This window comes from Salpingoeca rosetta, assembly GCF_000188695.1.
Source record: "Salpingoeca rosetta unplaced genomic scaffold supercont1.4, whole genome shotgun sequence".
In the NCBI taxonomy this organism is placed as follows: Eukaryota; class Choanoflagellata; order Craspedida; family Salpingoecidae; genus Salpingoeca; species Salpingoeca rosetta.
The window spans coordinates 794151-812008 of NW_004754930.1; the positions used below are offsets into that span (position 1 = coordinate 794151).

At 56.3% G+C, this 17858-nt stretch overlaps 3 protein-coding genes across 3 annotated transcripts in view; 2 read left to right on the forward strand and 1 right to left on the reverse strand.

Moving 5' to 3' along the window:
* The first annotated feature begins 41 nt into the window (after window positions 1-41).
* PTSG_01253 (uncharacterized protein) lies at window positions 42-13460 on the forward strand. The gene is made up of 24 exons (XM_004997167.1): window positions 42-254; window positions 438-1655; window positions 1909-2019; window positions 2206-2360; window positions 2690-2845; window positions 3072-3127; window positions 3339-3476; window positions 3639-3778; window positions 4062-4151; window positions 4293-4341; window positions 4512-4606; window positions 4843-4913; window positions 5135-5216; window positions 5416-5495; window positions 5727-5853; window positions 6032-6207; window positions 6461-6558; window positions 6835-7347; window positions 7665-7786; window positions 8010-8148; window positions 8322-8587; window positions 8918-9884; window positions 10089-11710; window positions 11998-13460. The coding sequence occupies exons 1-24, from the start codon at window positions 165-167 to the stop codon at window positions 13165-13167; spliced, it is 7731 nt and encodes a 2576-aa protein (XP_004997224.1). The 5' UTR covers window positions 42-164; the 3' UTR covers window positions 13168-13460.
* PTSG_01254 (uncharacterized protein) lies at window positions 13388-17317 on the reverse strand. Its single transcript, XM_004997168.1, has 8 exons — window positions 17164-17317; window positions 16698-16914; window positions 15799-16445; window positions 14782-15582; window positions 14523-14607; window positions 14095-14357; window positions 13744-13925; window positions 13388-13526 (listed from the first exon to the last, which is right to left on the reverse strand). The coding sequence occupies exons 1-8, from the start codon at window positions 17272-17274 to the stop codon at window positions 13505-13507; spliced, it is 2328 nt and encodes a 775-aa protein (XP_004997225.1). The 5' UTR covers window positions 17275-17317; the 3' UTR covers window positions 13388-13504.
* Window positions 17318-17320: 3 nt separating this feature from the next.
* PTSG_01255 (LSM domain-containing protein) overlaps window positions 17321-17858 on the forward strand; it is a 2635-nt gene continuing 2097 nt past the window's right edge. Inside the window, exon 1 of the mRNA XM_004997169.1 lies at window positions 17321-17456. Coding sequence (XP_004997226.1) covers window positions 17352-17456 — 105 coding nt within the window. The 5' untranslated portion in view covers window positions 17321-17351. The remainder of the gene's footprint in view (window positions 17457-17858) is intronic.

Genomic DNA, 17858 nt, shown 5'->3' on the forward strand with positions numbered 1-17858 from the left:
CGTCATCAAGCAAGATGGTGGGGCATACACACAAACAAAAGGCAAAAAGGAAGCGAAGCAGCTCCAAGCAAGCAACAAGCAAGACATTCTCAACATCGACGACACACCACCACCACCACTTGTTTGTCTGTCTCTCAAAAGGACACACGTACACACGCACAACCATGGAGGCTGTTGCGCCCAAGCCCAGCAAGCAACAGAAGGACAAGAGGAAAAAGAAGAAGCAGCAACACAAGAAGCAACGCCAGCCTGAGGTTCGTCGGGCTGTGGAAACAGAAAGAGCGAAGCGTGTGTTGATCGCTGGTTGCTTGTCTTGTTGACCGCTCGTGTTGATTGCTGTTGTTGTGAGCGCGTGCTGATTGATCCTTGGTCGTCGCGTGCGTTGACGCTGGTTGACGCTGACATTGACGTTGTCGTGATCCCTCCCTCGCTTGCAGGTGGAAGGGCCCATTCCCACGCCAATCGATGTGGAGAAGCTGCCAAAGTACAAAGAACGTGATGATGACCAAGAGGAGGCAGCAACGGTGGAAGACGGAGGTGACGACACACAGCATGACGCATCGTCACACGCCGCCAAGGACACACCCGCTGGCGACGGTGTGGGCGGCGAAACACCTGCTGCAAAAGAGGTTGGCACCGAACCTTCCGCACAGCAGGACCAGCTGCATGACGAAGAAGAAGCAGAGCAGGGGGAGGCGGAGGGAGAGGAGGAGGGAGAGGAGGATCAGGTGCCGGATGAGGTAGTGGGAGCAAGCCACGATGCTGCCGACACGGACACGGAGCCAGCTGCAACTCACAAAGCTGAAGACAGCACGCAGCAACCAGAGACAGCACAGCAGGAGCCATCAAAGCTCGCAGCACACGTGAAGCCAGCACATCCCCCGGGCTCGCTTGCCACACGTCCCGTGCAACACCAACAACAACAACAACAACAACAACAACAACAACAACAACAACAACAACAACAACAGATGCAACAACAACAACAGATGCAACAACAACAACAACAGCAACAACAACAACAACAACAACAACAACAACAACAACAACAGATGCAACACGAGGCTGCCGCAGAAGCTGCGCCTGCCATCATCACAGCGGCGTCCCAAGTACAGATGCCGGCACCGATGGCAGAGCTTGACCTGCCACCGATCGTGCAAGACACCTTTCCGCAGCCATCAGTGCACGCCTCTGCGGGCTTTGTTGACACGCCAGCCGTGCCCGCACAGGCCCTCGACCACTTTACCGGCAACATGTACCTGATGCAGAACGAAGAGTTTCTGCAGAACTTCGTCACATATGGGGGCAGCCACCGCGACCACCCGCTGCACACGCTGCTGCAACGCTACGCCATGGCCAGGCAGGCTGTGCGCGGCGCCCTGCAGATGAGTGAGGATGCCCTTGCACACATTGAGCGCGCGTCCACCAGCGTGTGGGATGTGGACACGGTGGAGCGAACGGAGTACGGGCGGTGCGGCGATAACCGAAGCGTGGCGGCACGTGAGCGCTTCCAGGTTGCCGTGTTTCAGAGCGAGTACGTGCAGGACTTGAAAGAAAGCCTGGAGCGACTGCGTAAGATTGCGTTTGAAAACGTTGTTGAAAGTCAGTTCTCCGCACACATGTCGCGCTCCAAAGTGGACGACTACATCGAAAACGTAAGCCCTGGCACTCGCCTGCACACCATTTTTCTTTGTCTTTGTCTTTGTGTGTGCACTGTTTGTCTGTGTGTGTGTGTATTTATGTTTGTGCAATTTCCGCTTCACGCGCTGTCTTTTTAGTTCTTGAGACAGATCTTCTGCTCATTTCCACGTCCGCCTCTGCCTCACACACACACACACACACACACACACACACACACACACACACACACACACACACACACACACACACACACACCTCTGCGTGCAGACGCTGTTGTTGGTTCAGGACGCGAATGGGATTGGTGCAATGGACAGGCCTGCGTTCCTGACATCGTGGACCTCCGAGACCCATCGCAAAAACACCATCACCATTCAGAAGGTGCCACCATTCCCCCCTCCCCTCCCAACCTCCAACTTTATGTCAGCACTGTGACATCACATCTTCATGTCGTTAAGTCGATCATCACATGTGATACTTTCAGTGGCCAGCCACGCTCACGCTGTTCTTCACACCACACACACACACACCCTTGCCATTGTACGCGCACGTGTGACTGTATGCCAGTGTCTGGACGTGCTGTTTTCGTTTCTGCGGCGGTGCGTGGACAGCGACAATGTGTTTACGCAAGACGTGAAATCATGGACACGACGCATGGTGTCAGCACTCGTTTTGTACGGCACACTGCACGACCACCGATATGTTCTCAACCACATTGCACGGTGCGTACTGTGCGCAACCTTATTTTGTGTGTGTGTGTGTGTGTGTGTGTGTGTGTGTGGCTGTATCCATGTGGGTGTGTGGGTGTGTGTGGGTGTGGGTGTGTGTGGCTGTATCCATGTGTGTGGGTGTGTGTGTGTGTGTGGCTGTATCCATGTATCCATGTGCGTGTGTGTCTCTCACTGACTTTGCCTGCGTGCATCGCCACCTCTGTGCGCCTCTTGAAACCAAACTCCCTCATATTTCCTGCTCCCTCACTTTCCTCTGACTCACCATCCACATTCACATCCTTCCCCTCCCCCTCTCCCCCGGGCGTGCTCCTCGCCACCAGGGTGCCTGGCGACCTGGCACGAGGCCTTGCTGAGCTGGTGATGTTTCCGCCCCGCTCCATGTGGACAGAGGACACCGTCAACCACATCCTCGCCATGCTGGACAACTTCCTTCGCGATCCAGAGCCGTTTGTGGACGATGACGTGGCGGTTCAGCTGTGAGTGAACCATGCGCATTGACTTGCTTGCTTGCAAGCACGCTCATTGTTGCTGCTTTGTGTCTGCGTGGTTGCATGCGTATCGCCATCACACGCGTTTCCGTACACCACGAACGCATCCACTTACAAACAACACGTTTGCGTGTGTGTGTGTGTGTGTGTGTGTGTGTGTGTGTGTGTGTGTATGTGTGTGTGTGTGTGCCTGCATGTGTGTATGTGCCAACAGTTCATCGCCGACTGCAGAGGGCGAGGAGTCTCTCTCGGACTGGCTGTGGGTTGGCGGTGAGTTTCTCCTGCGGTGCACGTGGTGAACCCTTGCATCGCTCATAACCATTGGGCAGTTCCATGTCAACTGTGCAGCTGACTCTTGTCGTGTGTATTGCGTGTGTGTATTGTGTGTGTGTGTGTGTCTGTGCGTGTGTGTGTGTGTGTGTGTCTGTGCGTGTGTGTGTATTGTGTGCGTCTGTGTGCGTCTGTGTGCTGTGCATTGTAGACGGTGGCGGCGGGACGATGACAACCCACGAGCGCTCGCACGTTCTGTCTGAGGACGCGTGCCTTGCAATCCTGGAACAGTTCCCCCTCGCCACCATCCTCGCATTCACCCTCGGCTTTGACGGCGACGAGTCGAGAGGTGTGTGGAGGGGGGGATATGTACGCGTGTGTGTGTGGGTGGGTGCTCGAGTATTTTCATGCACCAGCTATGTTGGTTCTGCTTTCGATTCCCCTTGCTTGTAGTTGCTGACACAGTACCTCATGCACCCCACTCTCCATCTGCACATTCAACACTGGCCAGGCGGACACGATGAGGCCGCGGTTGTGCGGGTGTTTGCGTTTTGTCGCGTGTACATCCGCAGTCTCGGTCGATTGTACTCGGATCGCCTGCGCAGTCAGCACAAGTCGTTCTCAAAGCTCATTGGCCACAACATTCTCGCGGTGAGCCACCACCCCATTTGAACGACGCCTACCTGTGTGCATATAGAGACGTGTGTGTGTGTGTGAGTGTGTGTGTGTGTGTGTGTGTGTGTGTGTGTGTGTGTGTGTGTGTGTGTGTGTGTGTGTGTGAGTGTGTGTGTGTGTGTGTGTGTTCGTGCTTGAAATCGTTGCCCCTCACGCTGATGTGGGTGTTCTTGCTTCCATGTGTGCGCATTCGTGCGCGAATACATCCTTCCTCACTTTTCGCTCTCATGTCTGTGTGTGTGTGTGTGTGCGTGTGCAGTGCACGCGGCTGTGCACGGAATACCTCAACGAACTCAAAGCGCAAGTTGGCCAGGCCGCCGTCGACCCAGCCGTCATGCAGGACATCCAGGTGTGGTGTGGTGTGCTGTGTTGTGCTGTGGTGTGCTGTGGTGTGTTGCGGCTCAAAAATGCGCTAAGTGTTCACTTTTCCACTTCCTTTCGTGTCTGTAGCTCATTCGTCATCGTGTCCATATTCATGATGCAATTACAGGCCAATTATGACCAAATCCTGTGCGAAACCTTCACTGTGTTTGAAAAGGGTATGTTGCCTCCGCTGCCCTGCGTGCACATCTCTCTGTTGGTACCATTGAATCGCCCAATTTCCCCTTTGCACTGCAACGCTCACACCAAACACACACACACGCACGCACGCACGCACGCACGCACGCACGCACGCACGCACATGCGCTGACACGGTGACTTCCAACAGCATCGACGCACAACGAGTGGTCCTTCTGGCCCAACATTGACTTTGCGTCGCTGAGTCTGCTCAGTCTGTGGCGAATCCTTGGCCATCTCCTCACGGTGCGCCCAACCGTCTTGCATGCGCTTTGAGTGTGTGTGTGTGTGTGTGTGTCTGTCTGTCTGTCTATCTGTCTGTCTGTCTGTCTGTCTGTCTGTCTGAATGCCGCATGCATGTGCTTGCTTGCGTCAGTTTGTACGTGTGCACATCCGCTTGTACATATCCCTGCATGTGATGTAAGGCAGACCCAGGTCTGTGTTTGTTGACGTCGCTCACCTTCCTCCATTCCCACCACCAGGGCGGGAAGCTCATGTTCTCAAACGTGCCCGAACGTGATTTCCTGCTGAACCGCGTCGAGGAACGAGAAGAGTGCGTCTTGTTACTGCTGCTGCCATATTCTGCCGTTCAGCACCACCATTGCAATCAACACCTCCATATCGGTTGACCTCCGCGTCTGCAGCACATTTCCCGCCACCATGTGCTGGCCAAACGCTCACCCCTACGCTCGCACACACGCGCGCGCTCCCTCTCACGTGTCGCGCAACCCTTACTCACACATGCTCTCACACATATGCGCATCGCTTTCACAGCTTTGGTCGCCGCCTCCAGGACAACCCGGCCAGCGGGCAGTTCCTCTTCAGCTTGCTCGCGTCCATGGCGGCATCACGGAAGGCACGAACACTTATACACAGCACAATGGCATAAACCTGTTTCACATGCACACGCACACATGTACACACCCACACATACACATATACGCGCGCACGCGAGCACGTGCGCTCTCCTCACTCCATGCACACTCCTTTGCTCCTCCACCACCACCACCACCACCTCCTCCTCCTCCTCCTCCTCCTCCTTGCCTTCTGTTTAGCTCCACGGGGATGATGCAGATGCGGAGTTGAAGTTCGTCTGCGCCGTCGCCGAAGAAATCTTCTACTTCTCCTTTGTCTGGTGCGCTGCCTATCACATGTATGCTTGCATGCGCACGTGCATGCGTATTGCATGCACCCTCGCACACGCACACCCACTGCATGCAAGCTCACACCCGTGCACCCAGGTTTCACAGCACTGCTCGTTTGTGTTCATGGCGATGGCCCTTCGCCTTGCCCTCTGCTGTGTTGCATACGTTCACTTCCGTTCACACGCATCTCCCTGTCTCCGTCTGATGCATATTTTTTTCAGCCACACGAGTCGACACGCGTGTGTTCGTCACGGCTGTGATGCTCTGGAAACCATTTCCGCCGCCCACCCAACCACCGTCTCTGTCATTCTCAACGCCACAAACTCGTTTGCTGATTCCATCGGCAAGGTAACCCTTTCAAAGGCAAACACACACACACACACACACACACATGCACTCACGTGCCCGTGTTTTGTCCACCGCCAACTCATCCCTCCATTTATTCATCCAACCTCCGTATCTGCGCTCACACGCACACTCACACTCACTCACACTGTGCTACTGTTGTGGTGCTCGCGGCGTGTAGGCGTGCATCAAGGCGGTGACGTCGCTTCGGTACGACGGGTGGGTGCCGACGCGAAACGACCTGGCCATTCTCAAGTCGTGGACAACCATGGAGCCGGGTACGCTGCAGGCTGATCTTGCAGAGCGGCTGCTTACCCACATGCAGTTCAACACAACGGCAGCAGACATCTCCTCCAGGTGTGACAGCGTAATCTTGAGGAAGGTGGAGTGAAGGGAGAAGAGGTCATTGTGTGTGTGTGTGTGTTTGTACCTCTGTGGTCTTGGTGTTTCATGTCAGCGTGTGTGTTTTGTGTGTGTGTATATTTTGTGTGTTGTGTGCGAATGATTTCTTTACAGCGAGTGAACGATGCCTTGACAGCTCTGCTTGTTGTTGCGCTGTGTCCCGTCCACATTGCTGCTTCTCACGCCGCTGCACGTATCGCGCCACCAGGAACGGGGACGATCTTCTCATTCCCGTTGAGGTTCAGCGTGAGATTGCTCTCATCCTCGCCTCCGCCATCGCACAGCACAAGGCCGTCGCACGCCAGCGTATGAGCACAGAGGCCGAGAGAGAGGGAGGCAGAGAGAGACAGGGAGACAGAGACAGAGAGAGAGAGAGAGACAGACAGAGAGGAAGAGAGAGCAATATCACTCCGATCACACAGACAGCATATCACACACACGTACATCACATCATACACCGCAGTGCAGACACGCAACACACGCCACAATACCGTACAGGCCACAGCACAAACACACAAAACAACACAAAACACACAAACCTTTTTACTCACTGCCCCGCTACTGTTTCACAACCAACACCAGACCCCGGTGGTCAGGCGCACTCGCCCCACCGTGCATTGGCGGACATGTACTGGGATGTTGTGCTGCGTCTCCACTTGCGCAGCAGCGTCGTGTATCCGCTTGCATCGCACCCGCGCCTCTCCATTCTTCGCGACCAGCAGGCCGACTTCCCCGTGTGCTCGTACCTCCGCCTGTTCATGACGGAGGCAAGCAAGAGCTTCGACGCGTTTGCTGCGATGGGCATCAACGATCTTCGCTTCCTGCTCGAGCGACACAAACCAGAGGCTGCCGTCAATGCCATCATGCAGATTGCCATGCCGCTGCTCGCCTTCAACCCCTCTGTCGTCACCGCACGCCGGGCAGAGGTGAATGACGTTGTCGTGCGCGCCGTGACGGAGCTTGGCGACGCCGCGCTGCCGCTGCTGCAGCACAGCGTGTGGCATGCGCAGAAGAGCTTCATCCACTGGCTGGACACGTCCTCGTACAGGGCAACAGCAGAGGCCCAGCACACGAGCCCAGGCATCGCCATCGCAAGTGAGTGTCTTGTGCCGTGTGTTTGTGTGTGTGTGTGTTGTTGTTGTTGTTGTTGTTGTTGTTGTTGTTGTTGTTGTTGTTGTTGTTGTTGTTGTTGTTGTTGTTGTTGTTGTTGTTGTTGTTGTTGTTGTTGTTGTTCTGATGATTATGTTTCGCCTTCTTGCTCGTTCGTCTGCTGCGCTGTTGCTCATTTACACACACGCACGCACGCACACGCACACACGCACGCACGCACACGCACACACGCACGCACGCACACGCATGCACACGCACACACGCACACACGCACAACCTCCCCCCACCGCGCCATCCATCAGAGTACTGGCTGCGGTGCCTGACGTCTGACTGCATGTGGCCAACCAACATGGCCATGCGAAAAGCCGTGGACGCTGTGCTCGAAGCCGTGTGCACCATTCCCCACTCCCTCCCAATGATCCATGTGAGCTCCATCCAACCTCTGTGCCTTGGGTCTGGCCTCTCGTGTGTCAACATGCCTTCTGATGCAGCTGCGAAGCATCTGTCTCTCTTGCGTGGAACTGAAGCTTGCATTCGTTCAGCCGCTGTTTGTGCGAACACATACTCACCTCTGCGCACGTCTGCACGACCGAATCCCCGCCCCTCCCATTGACATCAACAACGACGCTGCTTGTGCTGGCTTTCAGGTTCTGCTGCACGAACGACTGCAGGCGTACGCACATGCGGTGCAACGCCAACCAAAGTCCATCTTCAGCACAGTCAAGACGTTTCTCCTCGGTCAAGGCATCACCTCTCTCGCCTCCGTTGCAGAGGAAAACTTGGGCGGTGCGTAAACAACTCTGTGTGTGTGTGTGCGTGTGTGAGTGAGTGAGTGTGTGTGTGTGTGTGTTAAATGCTACTGCCGCACTCAGTGTTTGCCTTCCTTTCGGGTTGTACTCGTTCTCACACAACTCCCCCTCTTCCAACTTCGTTTTTGTTGTATTGACGGTGCTTGTCAGGTGCGGCAGATGTGCAGACGCCGTTCCTGACGTTTTTTGCGCTGTACATCGACATGAAGGAGCAGCACAGCGCGTGGATGGCGTTTGGGCGCAGACTACAGGCAACACGCAAGCGACCAGCTACCGTGCTGAAGGAAACCAAGATGCAGTTTGACCACCTGTGCATTGTTCGCTTTCTTCACTACGCCTGCCATCTCCCGCCGACGCATCCGCTCAACATTGTCTACATGCAGATGTTCTTCGCCCTCTACTTCAGCCACGCTTATGTGAGGCACCGTTTGCTTCCGCTGCTTTGCGACAGTCCTGCGTTGTCTTTTGTGTCCTGCAGAGGATGGACAGGCGGTTGTTGTTTAAGTTGTAGTAGTTGTTGTTGTTTAAGTTGTAGTTGTTGTTGTTGTTTAAGTTGTAGTTGAAGTTGTTTAAGTTGTTGTTGTTTAAGTTGTTGCGCCAACTGTTTTACCGCAACACTCGCGCGTGCTCACGGTTTGACACCAACACACACACACACACACACACACACACACACACACACACACACACACACACACACACACACACACACTGATGTACACTTGCATGTGCGCTGTCTGGCTCAGGACAACAACGGGTCGCTTGTGTTTGGGGGCGCGTTGCTGGAGGGCGAGCACCACATTTGGACGCGGCGAGCGCTTGAGCACCTCGAGCGCCTGCAGCGGTACCACGACCACGCCATGTCCACACACGCATCGGCGTCATCGCTTACATCATCATCGTCAACAACGCAGCACCAGCACCAGCACCAGCAGCAGCAGACAGGGCAGCAGCACCAGCAGTCGCACGATCAGCAGGAGTCGTCGTGTGTGGACGTGCATCGACAGCTGCATGCATTGTACGCCGCCTGTCGCCACTGGCTGACCAACGACGCACTGAGGCGCCAAACGCTGCGCGTGCAGGAAGTGCCGCCAAATTATGCGCCGGAGCGGCTTGATCACGTGTTCCGCATCGATTTCACCGACCTCAACCAGGCCCAGGCGCACATGTGGCTGGACCTTGTGGACCCGCTGCTTCGCGAGCGGCGAGCTCGCGTTGAGACAACACTTCTCAAGAGCGGTCGCCTTGGTCTCGTGTCGCAATACGCAGACTCACGACGACGCCGGCCCGTCCGACACAACACGCAGCTCAGCCGCTTCTCAGACGACTTCAAGACGGAGTGCGATAAGCTGGGCAAGGAACGTCTGCACATGGAGCCGCCATCCAACCCACAACTGTTCACAACAGACTCGCTCCACCCACAGCGCTTTATGGAGGCGATCAAGACGGACTTTGCTGCCGTTTCTGCCGCAGCGACCACCCACCACCAGCAGCTGAGCCGTCTCACCGAGCTTGATGAGCAGTTTGTGGACCAGGTGAAACTACTGTATGTCAACGTCGATTCCGTGCTTGAGCGACGCGTTCCTTGCAACCGAAGGGAGGGCTGTGTTCGCCCGGCTGTCATTGTTATTCGTCAGCGCCGCGCACAGCAGGTGCCGGAGGTCCTGCACCTCATTGAAGCGACGCGCAACGAGCAAGCCCAGATCCTCAACAGTACGTTGTGTGTGTGTGTGTGCATGCGCGCGTGCGCATGAGCATGTGTGTGTGTGGCGACATTTGCGTGCGTATGCAATACGGTGTTTGCGAGCATCATAAGTGCACACACACACACATACTATCCTCCCCTCCCCCCCCCCCCGCCGCACACAAACTCACACGACTGCACACACACACACACACACACACACACACACACAGGCCCGCGCGTGCCAGAGAGCATCTGCACGGCTGCGATGAGAATACGACAGGCTGTGCTGGATTTGCGCCGCTTACAGGACGCAGAGCACGCAGACGTGTGGGATTGCGCTTCCGAATTCTTCGTTGCGCTCATTCGCACGCTGGACGACTACGAGATGATGAACGCCAACTATTACCCCGCGTACAACATCCTCAACGAGTGCTTTGATGCCCTCGGCAACGGCATTGTGCAGCACGACCAACGCAGTGTGCTGCTGCTGGCTGACCTGCTGTTCCAGTTCCCTGCACAGGCCAGCCGCCTCCTGCCCATCTTCTGCCCCAACACCGCACGCCACCTCTTTGTCAGCGCGTACGAGAACATCAGCCGGAACCTGACGCCGGACAACGGCGAGTTTGTGGCGCAGCTGCTGGGCCGGTTTGACGTCGACCGCTACCTCTCCGCAGAGGAGGCGATGCTTGAGGACGGCCGCCAGTTTGTCACTGCGCTCGCGCACGTGTTCAAGGAAACGTGGTCGCGTGCCAGCACGTCCTCTTCGTCCGGGCACCGCGCCAGCCCGGCGGATGAGGCGGAGCAAGGCAGCAGGAGAACGCTCACGACGGGTGGCAAGAGCGCATATGCGGCGCACGAAAGCAACTTGCTGGTGTGCCTGCGCCACAAGTTCCCACGCCTGTACAACGACGTGTTTGACGCCATGATCACGCTATCGTCCGAGCAGTGCATGGAGGCATCCACGTGGACTGCCGTTGCCGGCATTGTGGCCGCCATCAACGCGACGGGCCGCGCCCTCAACGTGTTTCAGTGCCGCGAAACGCTGCATTACTTTGCCAGCCGCTGCCTTGAGCTCCGTCGCTCCTCGGGCCCGCTGCTGGCCAAGTGGGCGCCATACGCCGACCCGCTCTGCGCATTTCTCCAACACATGTGGGATCGCCTTGCGCGCGACCCGCAAACAGATGTGGAGGAGAACCACCAGCTGCTGCTGTCGCTGGTGGCGCCGTGGTTGTCCTCGCGTATCGGTGCGCGGGGTGCCCGGGATCCCCAGAGCGCGCCCTTCCAGCCGTTCAGCATGCAGGAGACGGCGGCCGGCGTGGTGGTCCAGTTTGCCGTTGGCGCCTTCATGCACGAGGGGCTCAGCCGCGGGGGCGCTGACCATCGGTTGGAGAAGCTGTGGTCGTGGTACATGCGCGAGTTTGCGCAGCAGGCGTGTCCACACGTGCTTCGTCCCGTGCACACGGAACTGTTGCGCATTGACTGGGCAATGCTTTCCATGCCTGCTTCCCGCTTGGACGAGCTGCTGTCACTCGTCAGAGGCGCTCCCGAGGAATGCGCCATCTTCCTTGCGCACCTCAGCACCAAGCTGTCGTGGGCGCAGTGCCTGGTGTCGCTGCAGCAGCTTGCTGGCCGTGACCTCGCCTCTGCGCAGGAGCAAGGGCGCCGCGTGCTGGACATTTTCTGCGGCGTCATCAACGCACCGTCCATTGCTGTGGACCACCGTGACACTGTCGAGCACATCTTATCGCTGCCGTTTGACCCGGCCCTCGTCTCTGACGACGCGTTTCAAGAGCTCGTGCAGCAGGTCGACGAGCGCTGCGCTCCCGAGGGCGTCTTCAACTTTGCTTCCGCGGTGAGGCTCCTGTTGGGCGAGTTGTGGTGTTGTTGGATGAGACGTGGTGTTGTGATTGGTGATCAGCTCACGCCCCTTGCTTTTTTCTATGTTCTATTCCTTGCCCACACACACACACACACACACACACGTACACACACACACGTACACACACACACACACACGTACACGCACACACACTTAATCACACACCGAAACTCACTGACACCAATGATATTTACTCACTCACACACACACACACACATGTTCTCGCCGATGTACCCTGACCCCATTGCCACTCGCGCCAGACGACGTCGAGCCTGAAGCTGTTGCGCCGCGCCGCTGGCATGGACTCGCCAACACCCTCGCGACTGCCCACGCACTTTACGTTCCAGCAGCGAGTGAACCGCACTATCCTGGTGATTGCTGCGCGCACCAACTTTGGCATCCGCAGCATCTCCACGGCGCGCCCCGACGACCTGCAGACGCTGGTGGTTGCGCTGCTTGACGACTGCATCGGCTTCCCCGGCGAACGCGTCTCCCTCGTGCGCATCATCGACACGGCGCTTCGCAAGGCACTGGCCATCTGGAACCACCTATCCCCCGAGCAGCAGCCGCTCATGGACGAGGCCGTGCGCGCCTTTCTGCAGGCCAACCCGAGCATGTGCTTGTCCCTGCTGTCTGCGGCTGTGGCGACGCTTGCGGACTACGGCACGGCATGCGAGGTGATGGAGGCGGCCATCAGTGCGTTTCTCTCCTGCGATGCGTTTGCACAGAACGGGCAGCTGTACTGGGCGACGGTGCTTGAGCACTTCCAAGTGCCGTCGCTGGTGGAGGCGGAGTTTGTCAAGGCGGCGTGCACGCGCCGCTGCGTGTATGTCCTGTACGTCTATCTTCTCCGCTGCATCTCGGGCCTGACGTCTGTGGACCAGGAGGAGCAGCTGCTGACCGCGCTCTTGTCATGGATCACACAGCTTGACCCCACCACGTTTGCCTCGCCGCAGAAGGCCGTGCTGCTGTGGTGCCGCGCCCTCAGCCTGTGTGCGCACCTTGTGCAGTGTGGTGGGAACACGAGTGTTGTGCAGGCGGCTCTGAGCACAGTGCTTGGCATGCTGCAGCAGGCTGCTACAGACAGGGACTTCCACTGGATGAAGTTGCTTGTGCAGGAGACGCAGCTGCCCTACGACGTGCGCATTGGCGCACGGTACTTGGCTGCGTTTGCCTCGTGCCTGCTGACGCAAAAGGAGCAGCTTCGCTTTGACGACGGCACACGCGGCACGCCCAAGCCATCCAAGGTGTCCAAGGAGCTGATCAAGTCGCTGGAGGACAGCAAGAAGCTCAAGAACTACATGGTGTATGCGCACTCGACTGACATTGTGCTTGAGTTTTGCCGCTCGCCAAACCACGTGTCGCGCATGGACGAGTTTGTTGCTTTTGTCCTCGGTGCCGTCTTTCCTTTCCTCTCCCGTGTCCAATAGGCCATGCACACGTGCGTTTGTGTGTGTGTGTGTGTGTGTGTGTGTGTGTGTGTGTGTGTGCCTGTGTGTTTGTATGTGTGTTTGTATGTGTGTGTATGTGTGTGTGTGTGTGTCGAAAACGAGCGATGTCGCAACTGTGTGCGAGAATGTGTTATTGTGGTTGTGCTGCACTGTGTGTAAGCTCGCTTGCTTGCTTTCATTTCCCTCTTTGATTGATTTGGTTCGCGCGTGTGTTTTGACCTGTACATAAGAGCTTTGAACGTCGTCCGTTTCTCCAACTATAAAAGGCACGGTTAACTCCTCCTCCCCCTCCTTCCTTCCTTTTGCGTATCACGTCTCAAGCAGCGTCGCGCAGTCTCCTGTTTGCATGTGTGTGTGTGTGTGAAAGCGAGCGTGAGTGTGTGTGTGAGTGCATGGTCTGACAAACAAAGGAGACAACGCACGCACACGCACACGCACACGCACACGCACACGCACACGCACACGCACACGCACACGCACACGCACACACACACACACATTGGAGCGCTCATGTTCCTCAAGTATCAAAACCAAGCGCTTGCCGCCGTCACACACCTGTCTGGCCTGAGGTTTTGCTGCACGACAACGCGCGGCTCCAAGCAATACACGTTGTAGTTGGCCAGGAACAGCGGGCTGGAGAACGAATCGCTGATGCGGGCGCTGACGGGAATGAGATCTTGGATCATTTCCATGGCCGTCTTCCTCTTCACCGCATACCCAACAGAGCCAACCTCGCACTGCATGTGTGTGCATGTGTGTGTGTGTGTATGTGCATGTGTGTGTGCATCAATGTGAGCATGGACTCTGCACAGGATCATGGCAAAGGAAAAACACGCGTTCATGCATCATTTGTATCACATCCATGTCGCACCTCTCAAAAACACACGCACATAAAGACACACGCACCTCTGGCGTTGGCCTGAAGAACCAGTCAGACACCTTCTCCCCATGTGCACATGTGTCTGGATCGCACGCCAGGGAGATGAGGTCCCAGTCCTCCGGCGCCATCGCCAGCAGCTGCGACAGCGCGAGCGGCAAGTTGCCGTTGAAGCTTGCGTCGTCCTCGAAGATAATGCCGGCCTCAAACGTCGTCTTGACAAGTTTCTCCATGAGCAGCAAGTGCGACAGCGCCTGCGCAACCGTGCCCAACCGCTCCCGTGGAACCACGTCTGCCAACGTGCGCATGTTGCGTGTGTGTGTGTGTGTGTGTATGTGTATGTATGTATGTGTGTGTGTATGTGTGTGTGTGATATGAACATAAATTTCACGCAAGGAAAATGCCGTGTGCATCGCATGTCACGGTGTGCTCGAAACAGGGCAGCGTGCAACTGCACCTGAGATGAGGCTGCGGTCGAGCAGGCGATCGTACGACAGGTCGCGTCCATCTGTCGCCTCATACACGAAGAATGGCAGGCCAGCCTAAGAACACAGTGCACCAAGATGTGTGAGTTGGAACTGCATAAGGAGGAGATACAGTGTCACCAGCAGCAGCTAATACACACAGCAGCCACACCCTGCACCTGCAATGCCAACCTCTCAACAAGCGCACACATTCACACAATCACACAATCACACATTCACACATTCACACACCGCGCTGGCGACTGCAGCAAAGCGAGCGAGCCTGTCGTGGCTGGAGGGGAGGTTGATCACAGCCACGGGCATGGTGAGAGCACCAAATGCATATGCAGATTCCTCGAGTGTTGCATTGCCAAGACGACGACCACCACCACCGGCATTGTATTGGGGCGTCTCATGCTCCATCGCTGGCTCATCGCGTGGTGCGCTTGCGTGGTGCGGGTGTGCGTGCACAGGCTGTGCTGGCAGTGGCGACGGCTCTGGTGACGCAGCAACAGAGGAAGAAGCACCGGCCCACCGACTGCTGCTGCTTTCCACTGCTGTCGCTGTCGCTGTTGCTGTCGTGGGCATGCTGGCTGCTGGTGTGTGGAAGCGGGAGAATGACGCGGGAATAGGACTGCTAGCAGCAGTGCTGTGCACCATGTGCGATGAAGACGCCGCGCTGCTGCTGCTGCTGCTGTGTCTGCTGCTGTGTGGCAGAGAATGGGAAAATGTAGGTGGTGGTGACTGCACCGCAGACTGGTGCGAAGTGGTGCTCGTAGCGGATGGAGATGGCAAAGGAGAATGTGATGAGCCAGTGTTGTACTGCTGCTGTTGTTGCTGCTGCTGTTGTTGCTGTTGCTGCTGTTGCTGCTGTTGCTGCTGTTGCTGCTGAGGGTGGGACACATTGGAGATTGGGTGGAGGTCAAACTGTATATCCGAGTCGACGCCGCCGACAAAGGCGGGATTGGCGTTGTCCTCGGCAGCGATGAGGGGGAACGTGGCATACACGTGCTCCCACTGGCGCATCAGCTTCATCAGCATCACTCCAACAGGCTGTGCACATACAAATGTACGCAGGAGGGAAAAGGGGATGGGTGGGAGATTGAGTGGTGAGGATCATGCGTTGCATTTGCCAGGCGTAGAAGTGCAGCATGACATGATGCAACACAACAGAAGAGACCACAACACAGCGCAAAACAACACTACACGACACAACACAACACAACACAGCACAACACAGCATGACACAGCACAGGCAAGGAGTCTCACTTGAACAAAGCCGTGTTGCTTGACAAAGGCAACGAGGTCCCTTGCGCCCTTGCTGGAGAGGATGTAGGCGACTGGCTTGTAATGGAATGCCTTTGTGGGCTCGTCCTTCTTGCCTGGCTCGATGCTCGGGTCAAAGTCGTGTGTAAAGTAGGTGTTGGGGAGGTGTTCACAGAAGTATGGCGAGACGCGCTTCACCACGTCGCCGGAGAGATACGCGTCCCTGTTGCTCTCCAGCAGGCCGCCAAGGAAGATGACCTGGGCGTCGAGCGGGAATGCGTGGTGCATCTTGCTGTTCCATCGCTCAACCATGCCGGGCGTGAACACAACGTCATCCTCGAGAATGAGGTGGAACTCATCCCTGGACTCTGCAATGTGTCGCCAGATGAGATAGTGGCTCAAGGCCTGCCCAACAAGGCCACGCCGCCACTTGAACTTGTTGTTGGCAAACAGCCGCTGCAGGTGGCTGTCCCACGTGAGCTCGCGCCCGTCAAAGGCCGTGACGAGGTGGTAGTCGCCAGTCTCAAACGGAGATGCGTTGAGGAAGCGAGCGAGCCGGTCACGGCGCCGCGGAAGGTTGATCACATAGATACCATCAATACCTTCCAAGGCCATGCGCTCCCCAGTGTACTCCAGATACTTTGAGCTACCTACAAACGTGTGTGTGTGCATGTGTGTTGTGTGTATGTGCATGTGTGTTGTGTGTATGTGCATGTGTGTGTGTGCATGTGTGTGTGTGTGCATGTGTGTTGTGTGTGTGTGTGTGTGTGCATGTGTGTGGCCGTGCGAATGAGTGTTGTGTTTCGTGAGCGATGAACGGACAAGAAGAATGTGACCGCCAGCTGTGACTGCTGCAGAGGGCGGTGTGGAATACACGGTTATGCGCGTGCCGTGCTACTCACGAGGATGCCAGCTGCGTTGACAGAGGAGGTTCAGGACAGTGTCCCAGCATTCGCCCAGGCACTCGTGCATTTCCTCGTGCTGCTGCAAGCAAGCGCATTGCTGCAAGGACCCTTGGTTCCCTCGTGTCACGCATTTCAAGAAGCCTTCGTTCCGCGTCGCGCACTGCGACACGAGGTTGATCAGGTCCTTTCGCACACACGGGCTCTGGCTCAACGCCTGCGGCAAGCAAGCAGTACATCAAGCAGTGCATCAAGCAGTACATCAAGCAGTGCATCAAGCAGTGCATCAAGCAGTGCGGCAAGCAGTGCACGGTGCAGTGACAAGTTTGGTTTGAAGGAAGGGAGAGACAGAGACGTCCATGCGGAAGACATGACGTCAGTGCATAGAAAAGAGAAACGATGGTCGCTCGAGCTGTATCTCTGCGCATGCACGCAAGCGTGTACGCACCCACTCATTCACACTTACCCCATGTCGTTCCACGTCGCTGTCCAGTGTCACTGCTGCCGCCACTGAACCACAACCAATCACAACAACCACAACAACACACAACACAACAACACACACCGCTGCCGTCATCGCCGTTGTCCTGAGCAAGCCGTTTGCGACACCACAAAAATCACAGAGCACCCCCAGATCCACACAACAGCGTCAACATGGATAAGGGCGTTGAGGAGCCGCTGGACTTGATCCGGCTGTCACTGGATGAGCGCGTGACAGTGAAGATGAGGGGCAACCGCGTACTCTCGGGACAGCTGCATGTACGTGTAGTGCATGTGTGTGTGTTCGTGTGTGCCTGTGTGTGTTTGCGTGTCTGCGTGTGTCTGCGCGTGCGTGCGTGTGTGTGTGTGTGTGTGTGTGTGTGTGTGTGTGTGTTGTTTTGTGTTTTTGTGTGTGTGTGTTCGTGACTGTCTTGTGTGTGTGTTTGTGTGTGTGTGTTCGTGACTGTCTTGTGTGCGTGTGCGTGCGTGTCTTGTGTCTTGTGTGTGTGTGTGTGTTTGTGTGTGTGTGTGTCTTGTGTCTTGTGGCTTGTGGCTTGTGTGTGTGTGTGTGTGTGTGCATCTCTCTAACTCTAAACTCACACTATCTCTAGCATTTATAACTCTCGCAAATAGATATGTCATCGCAACACGAAACAATTTTTTCTTTTTTTTTTTAATTTT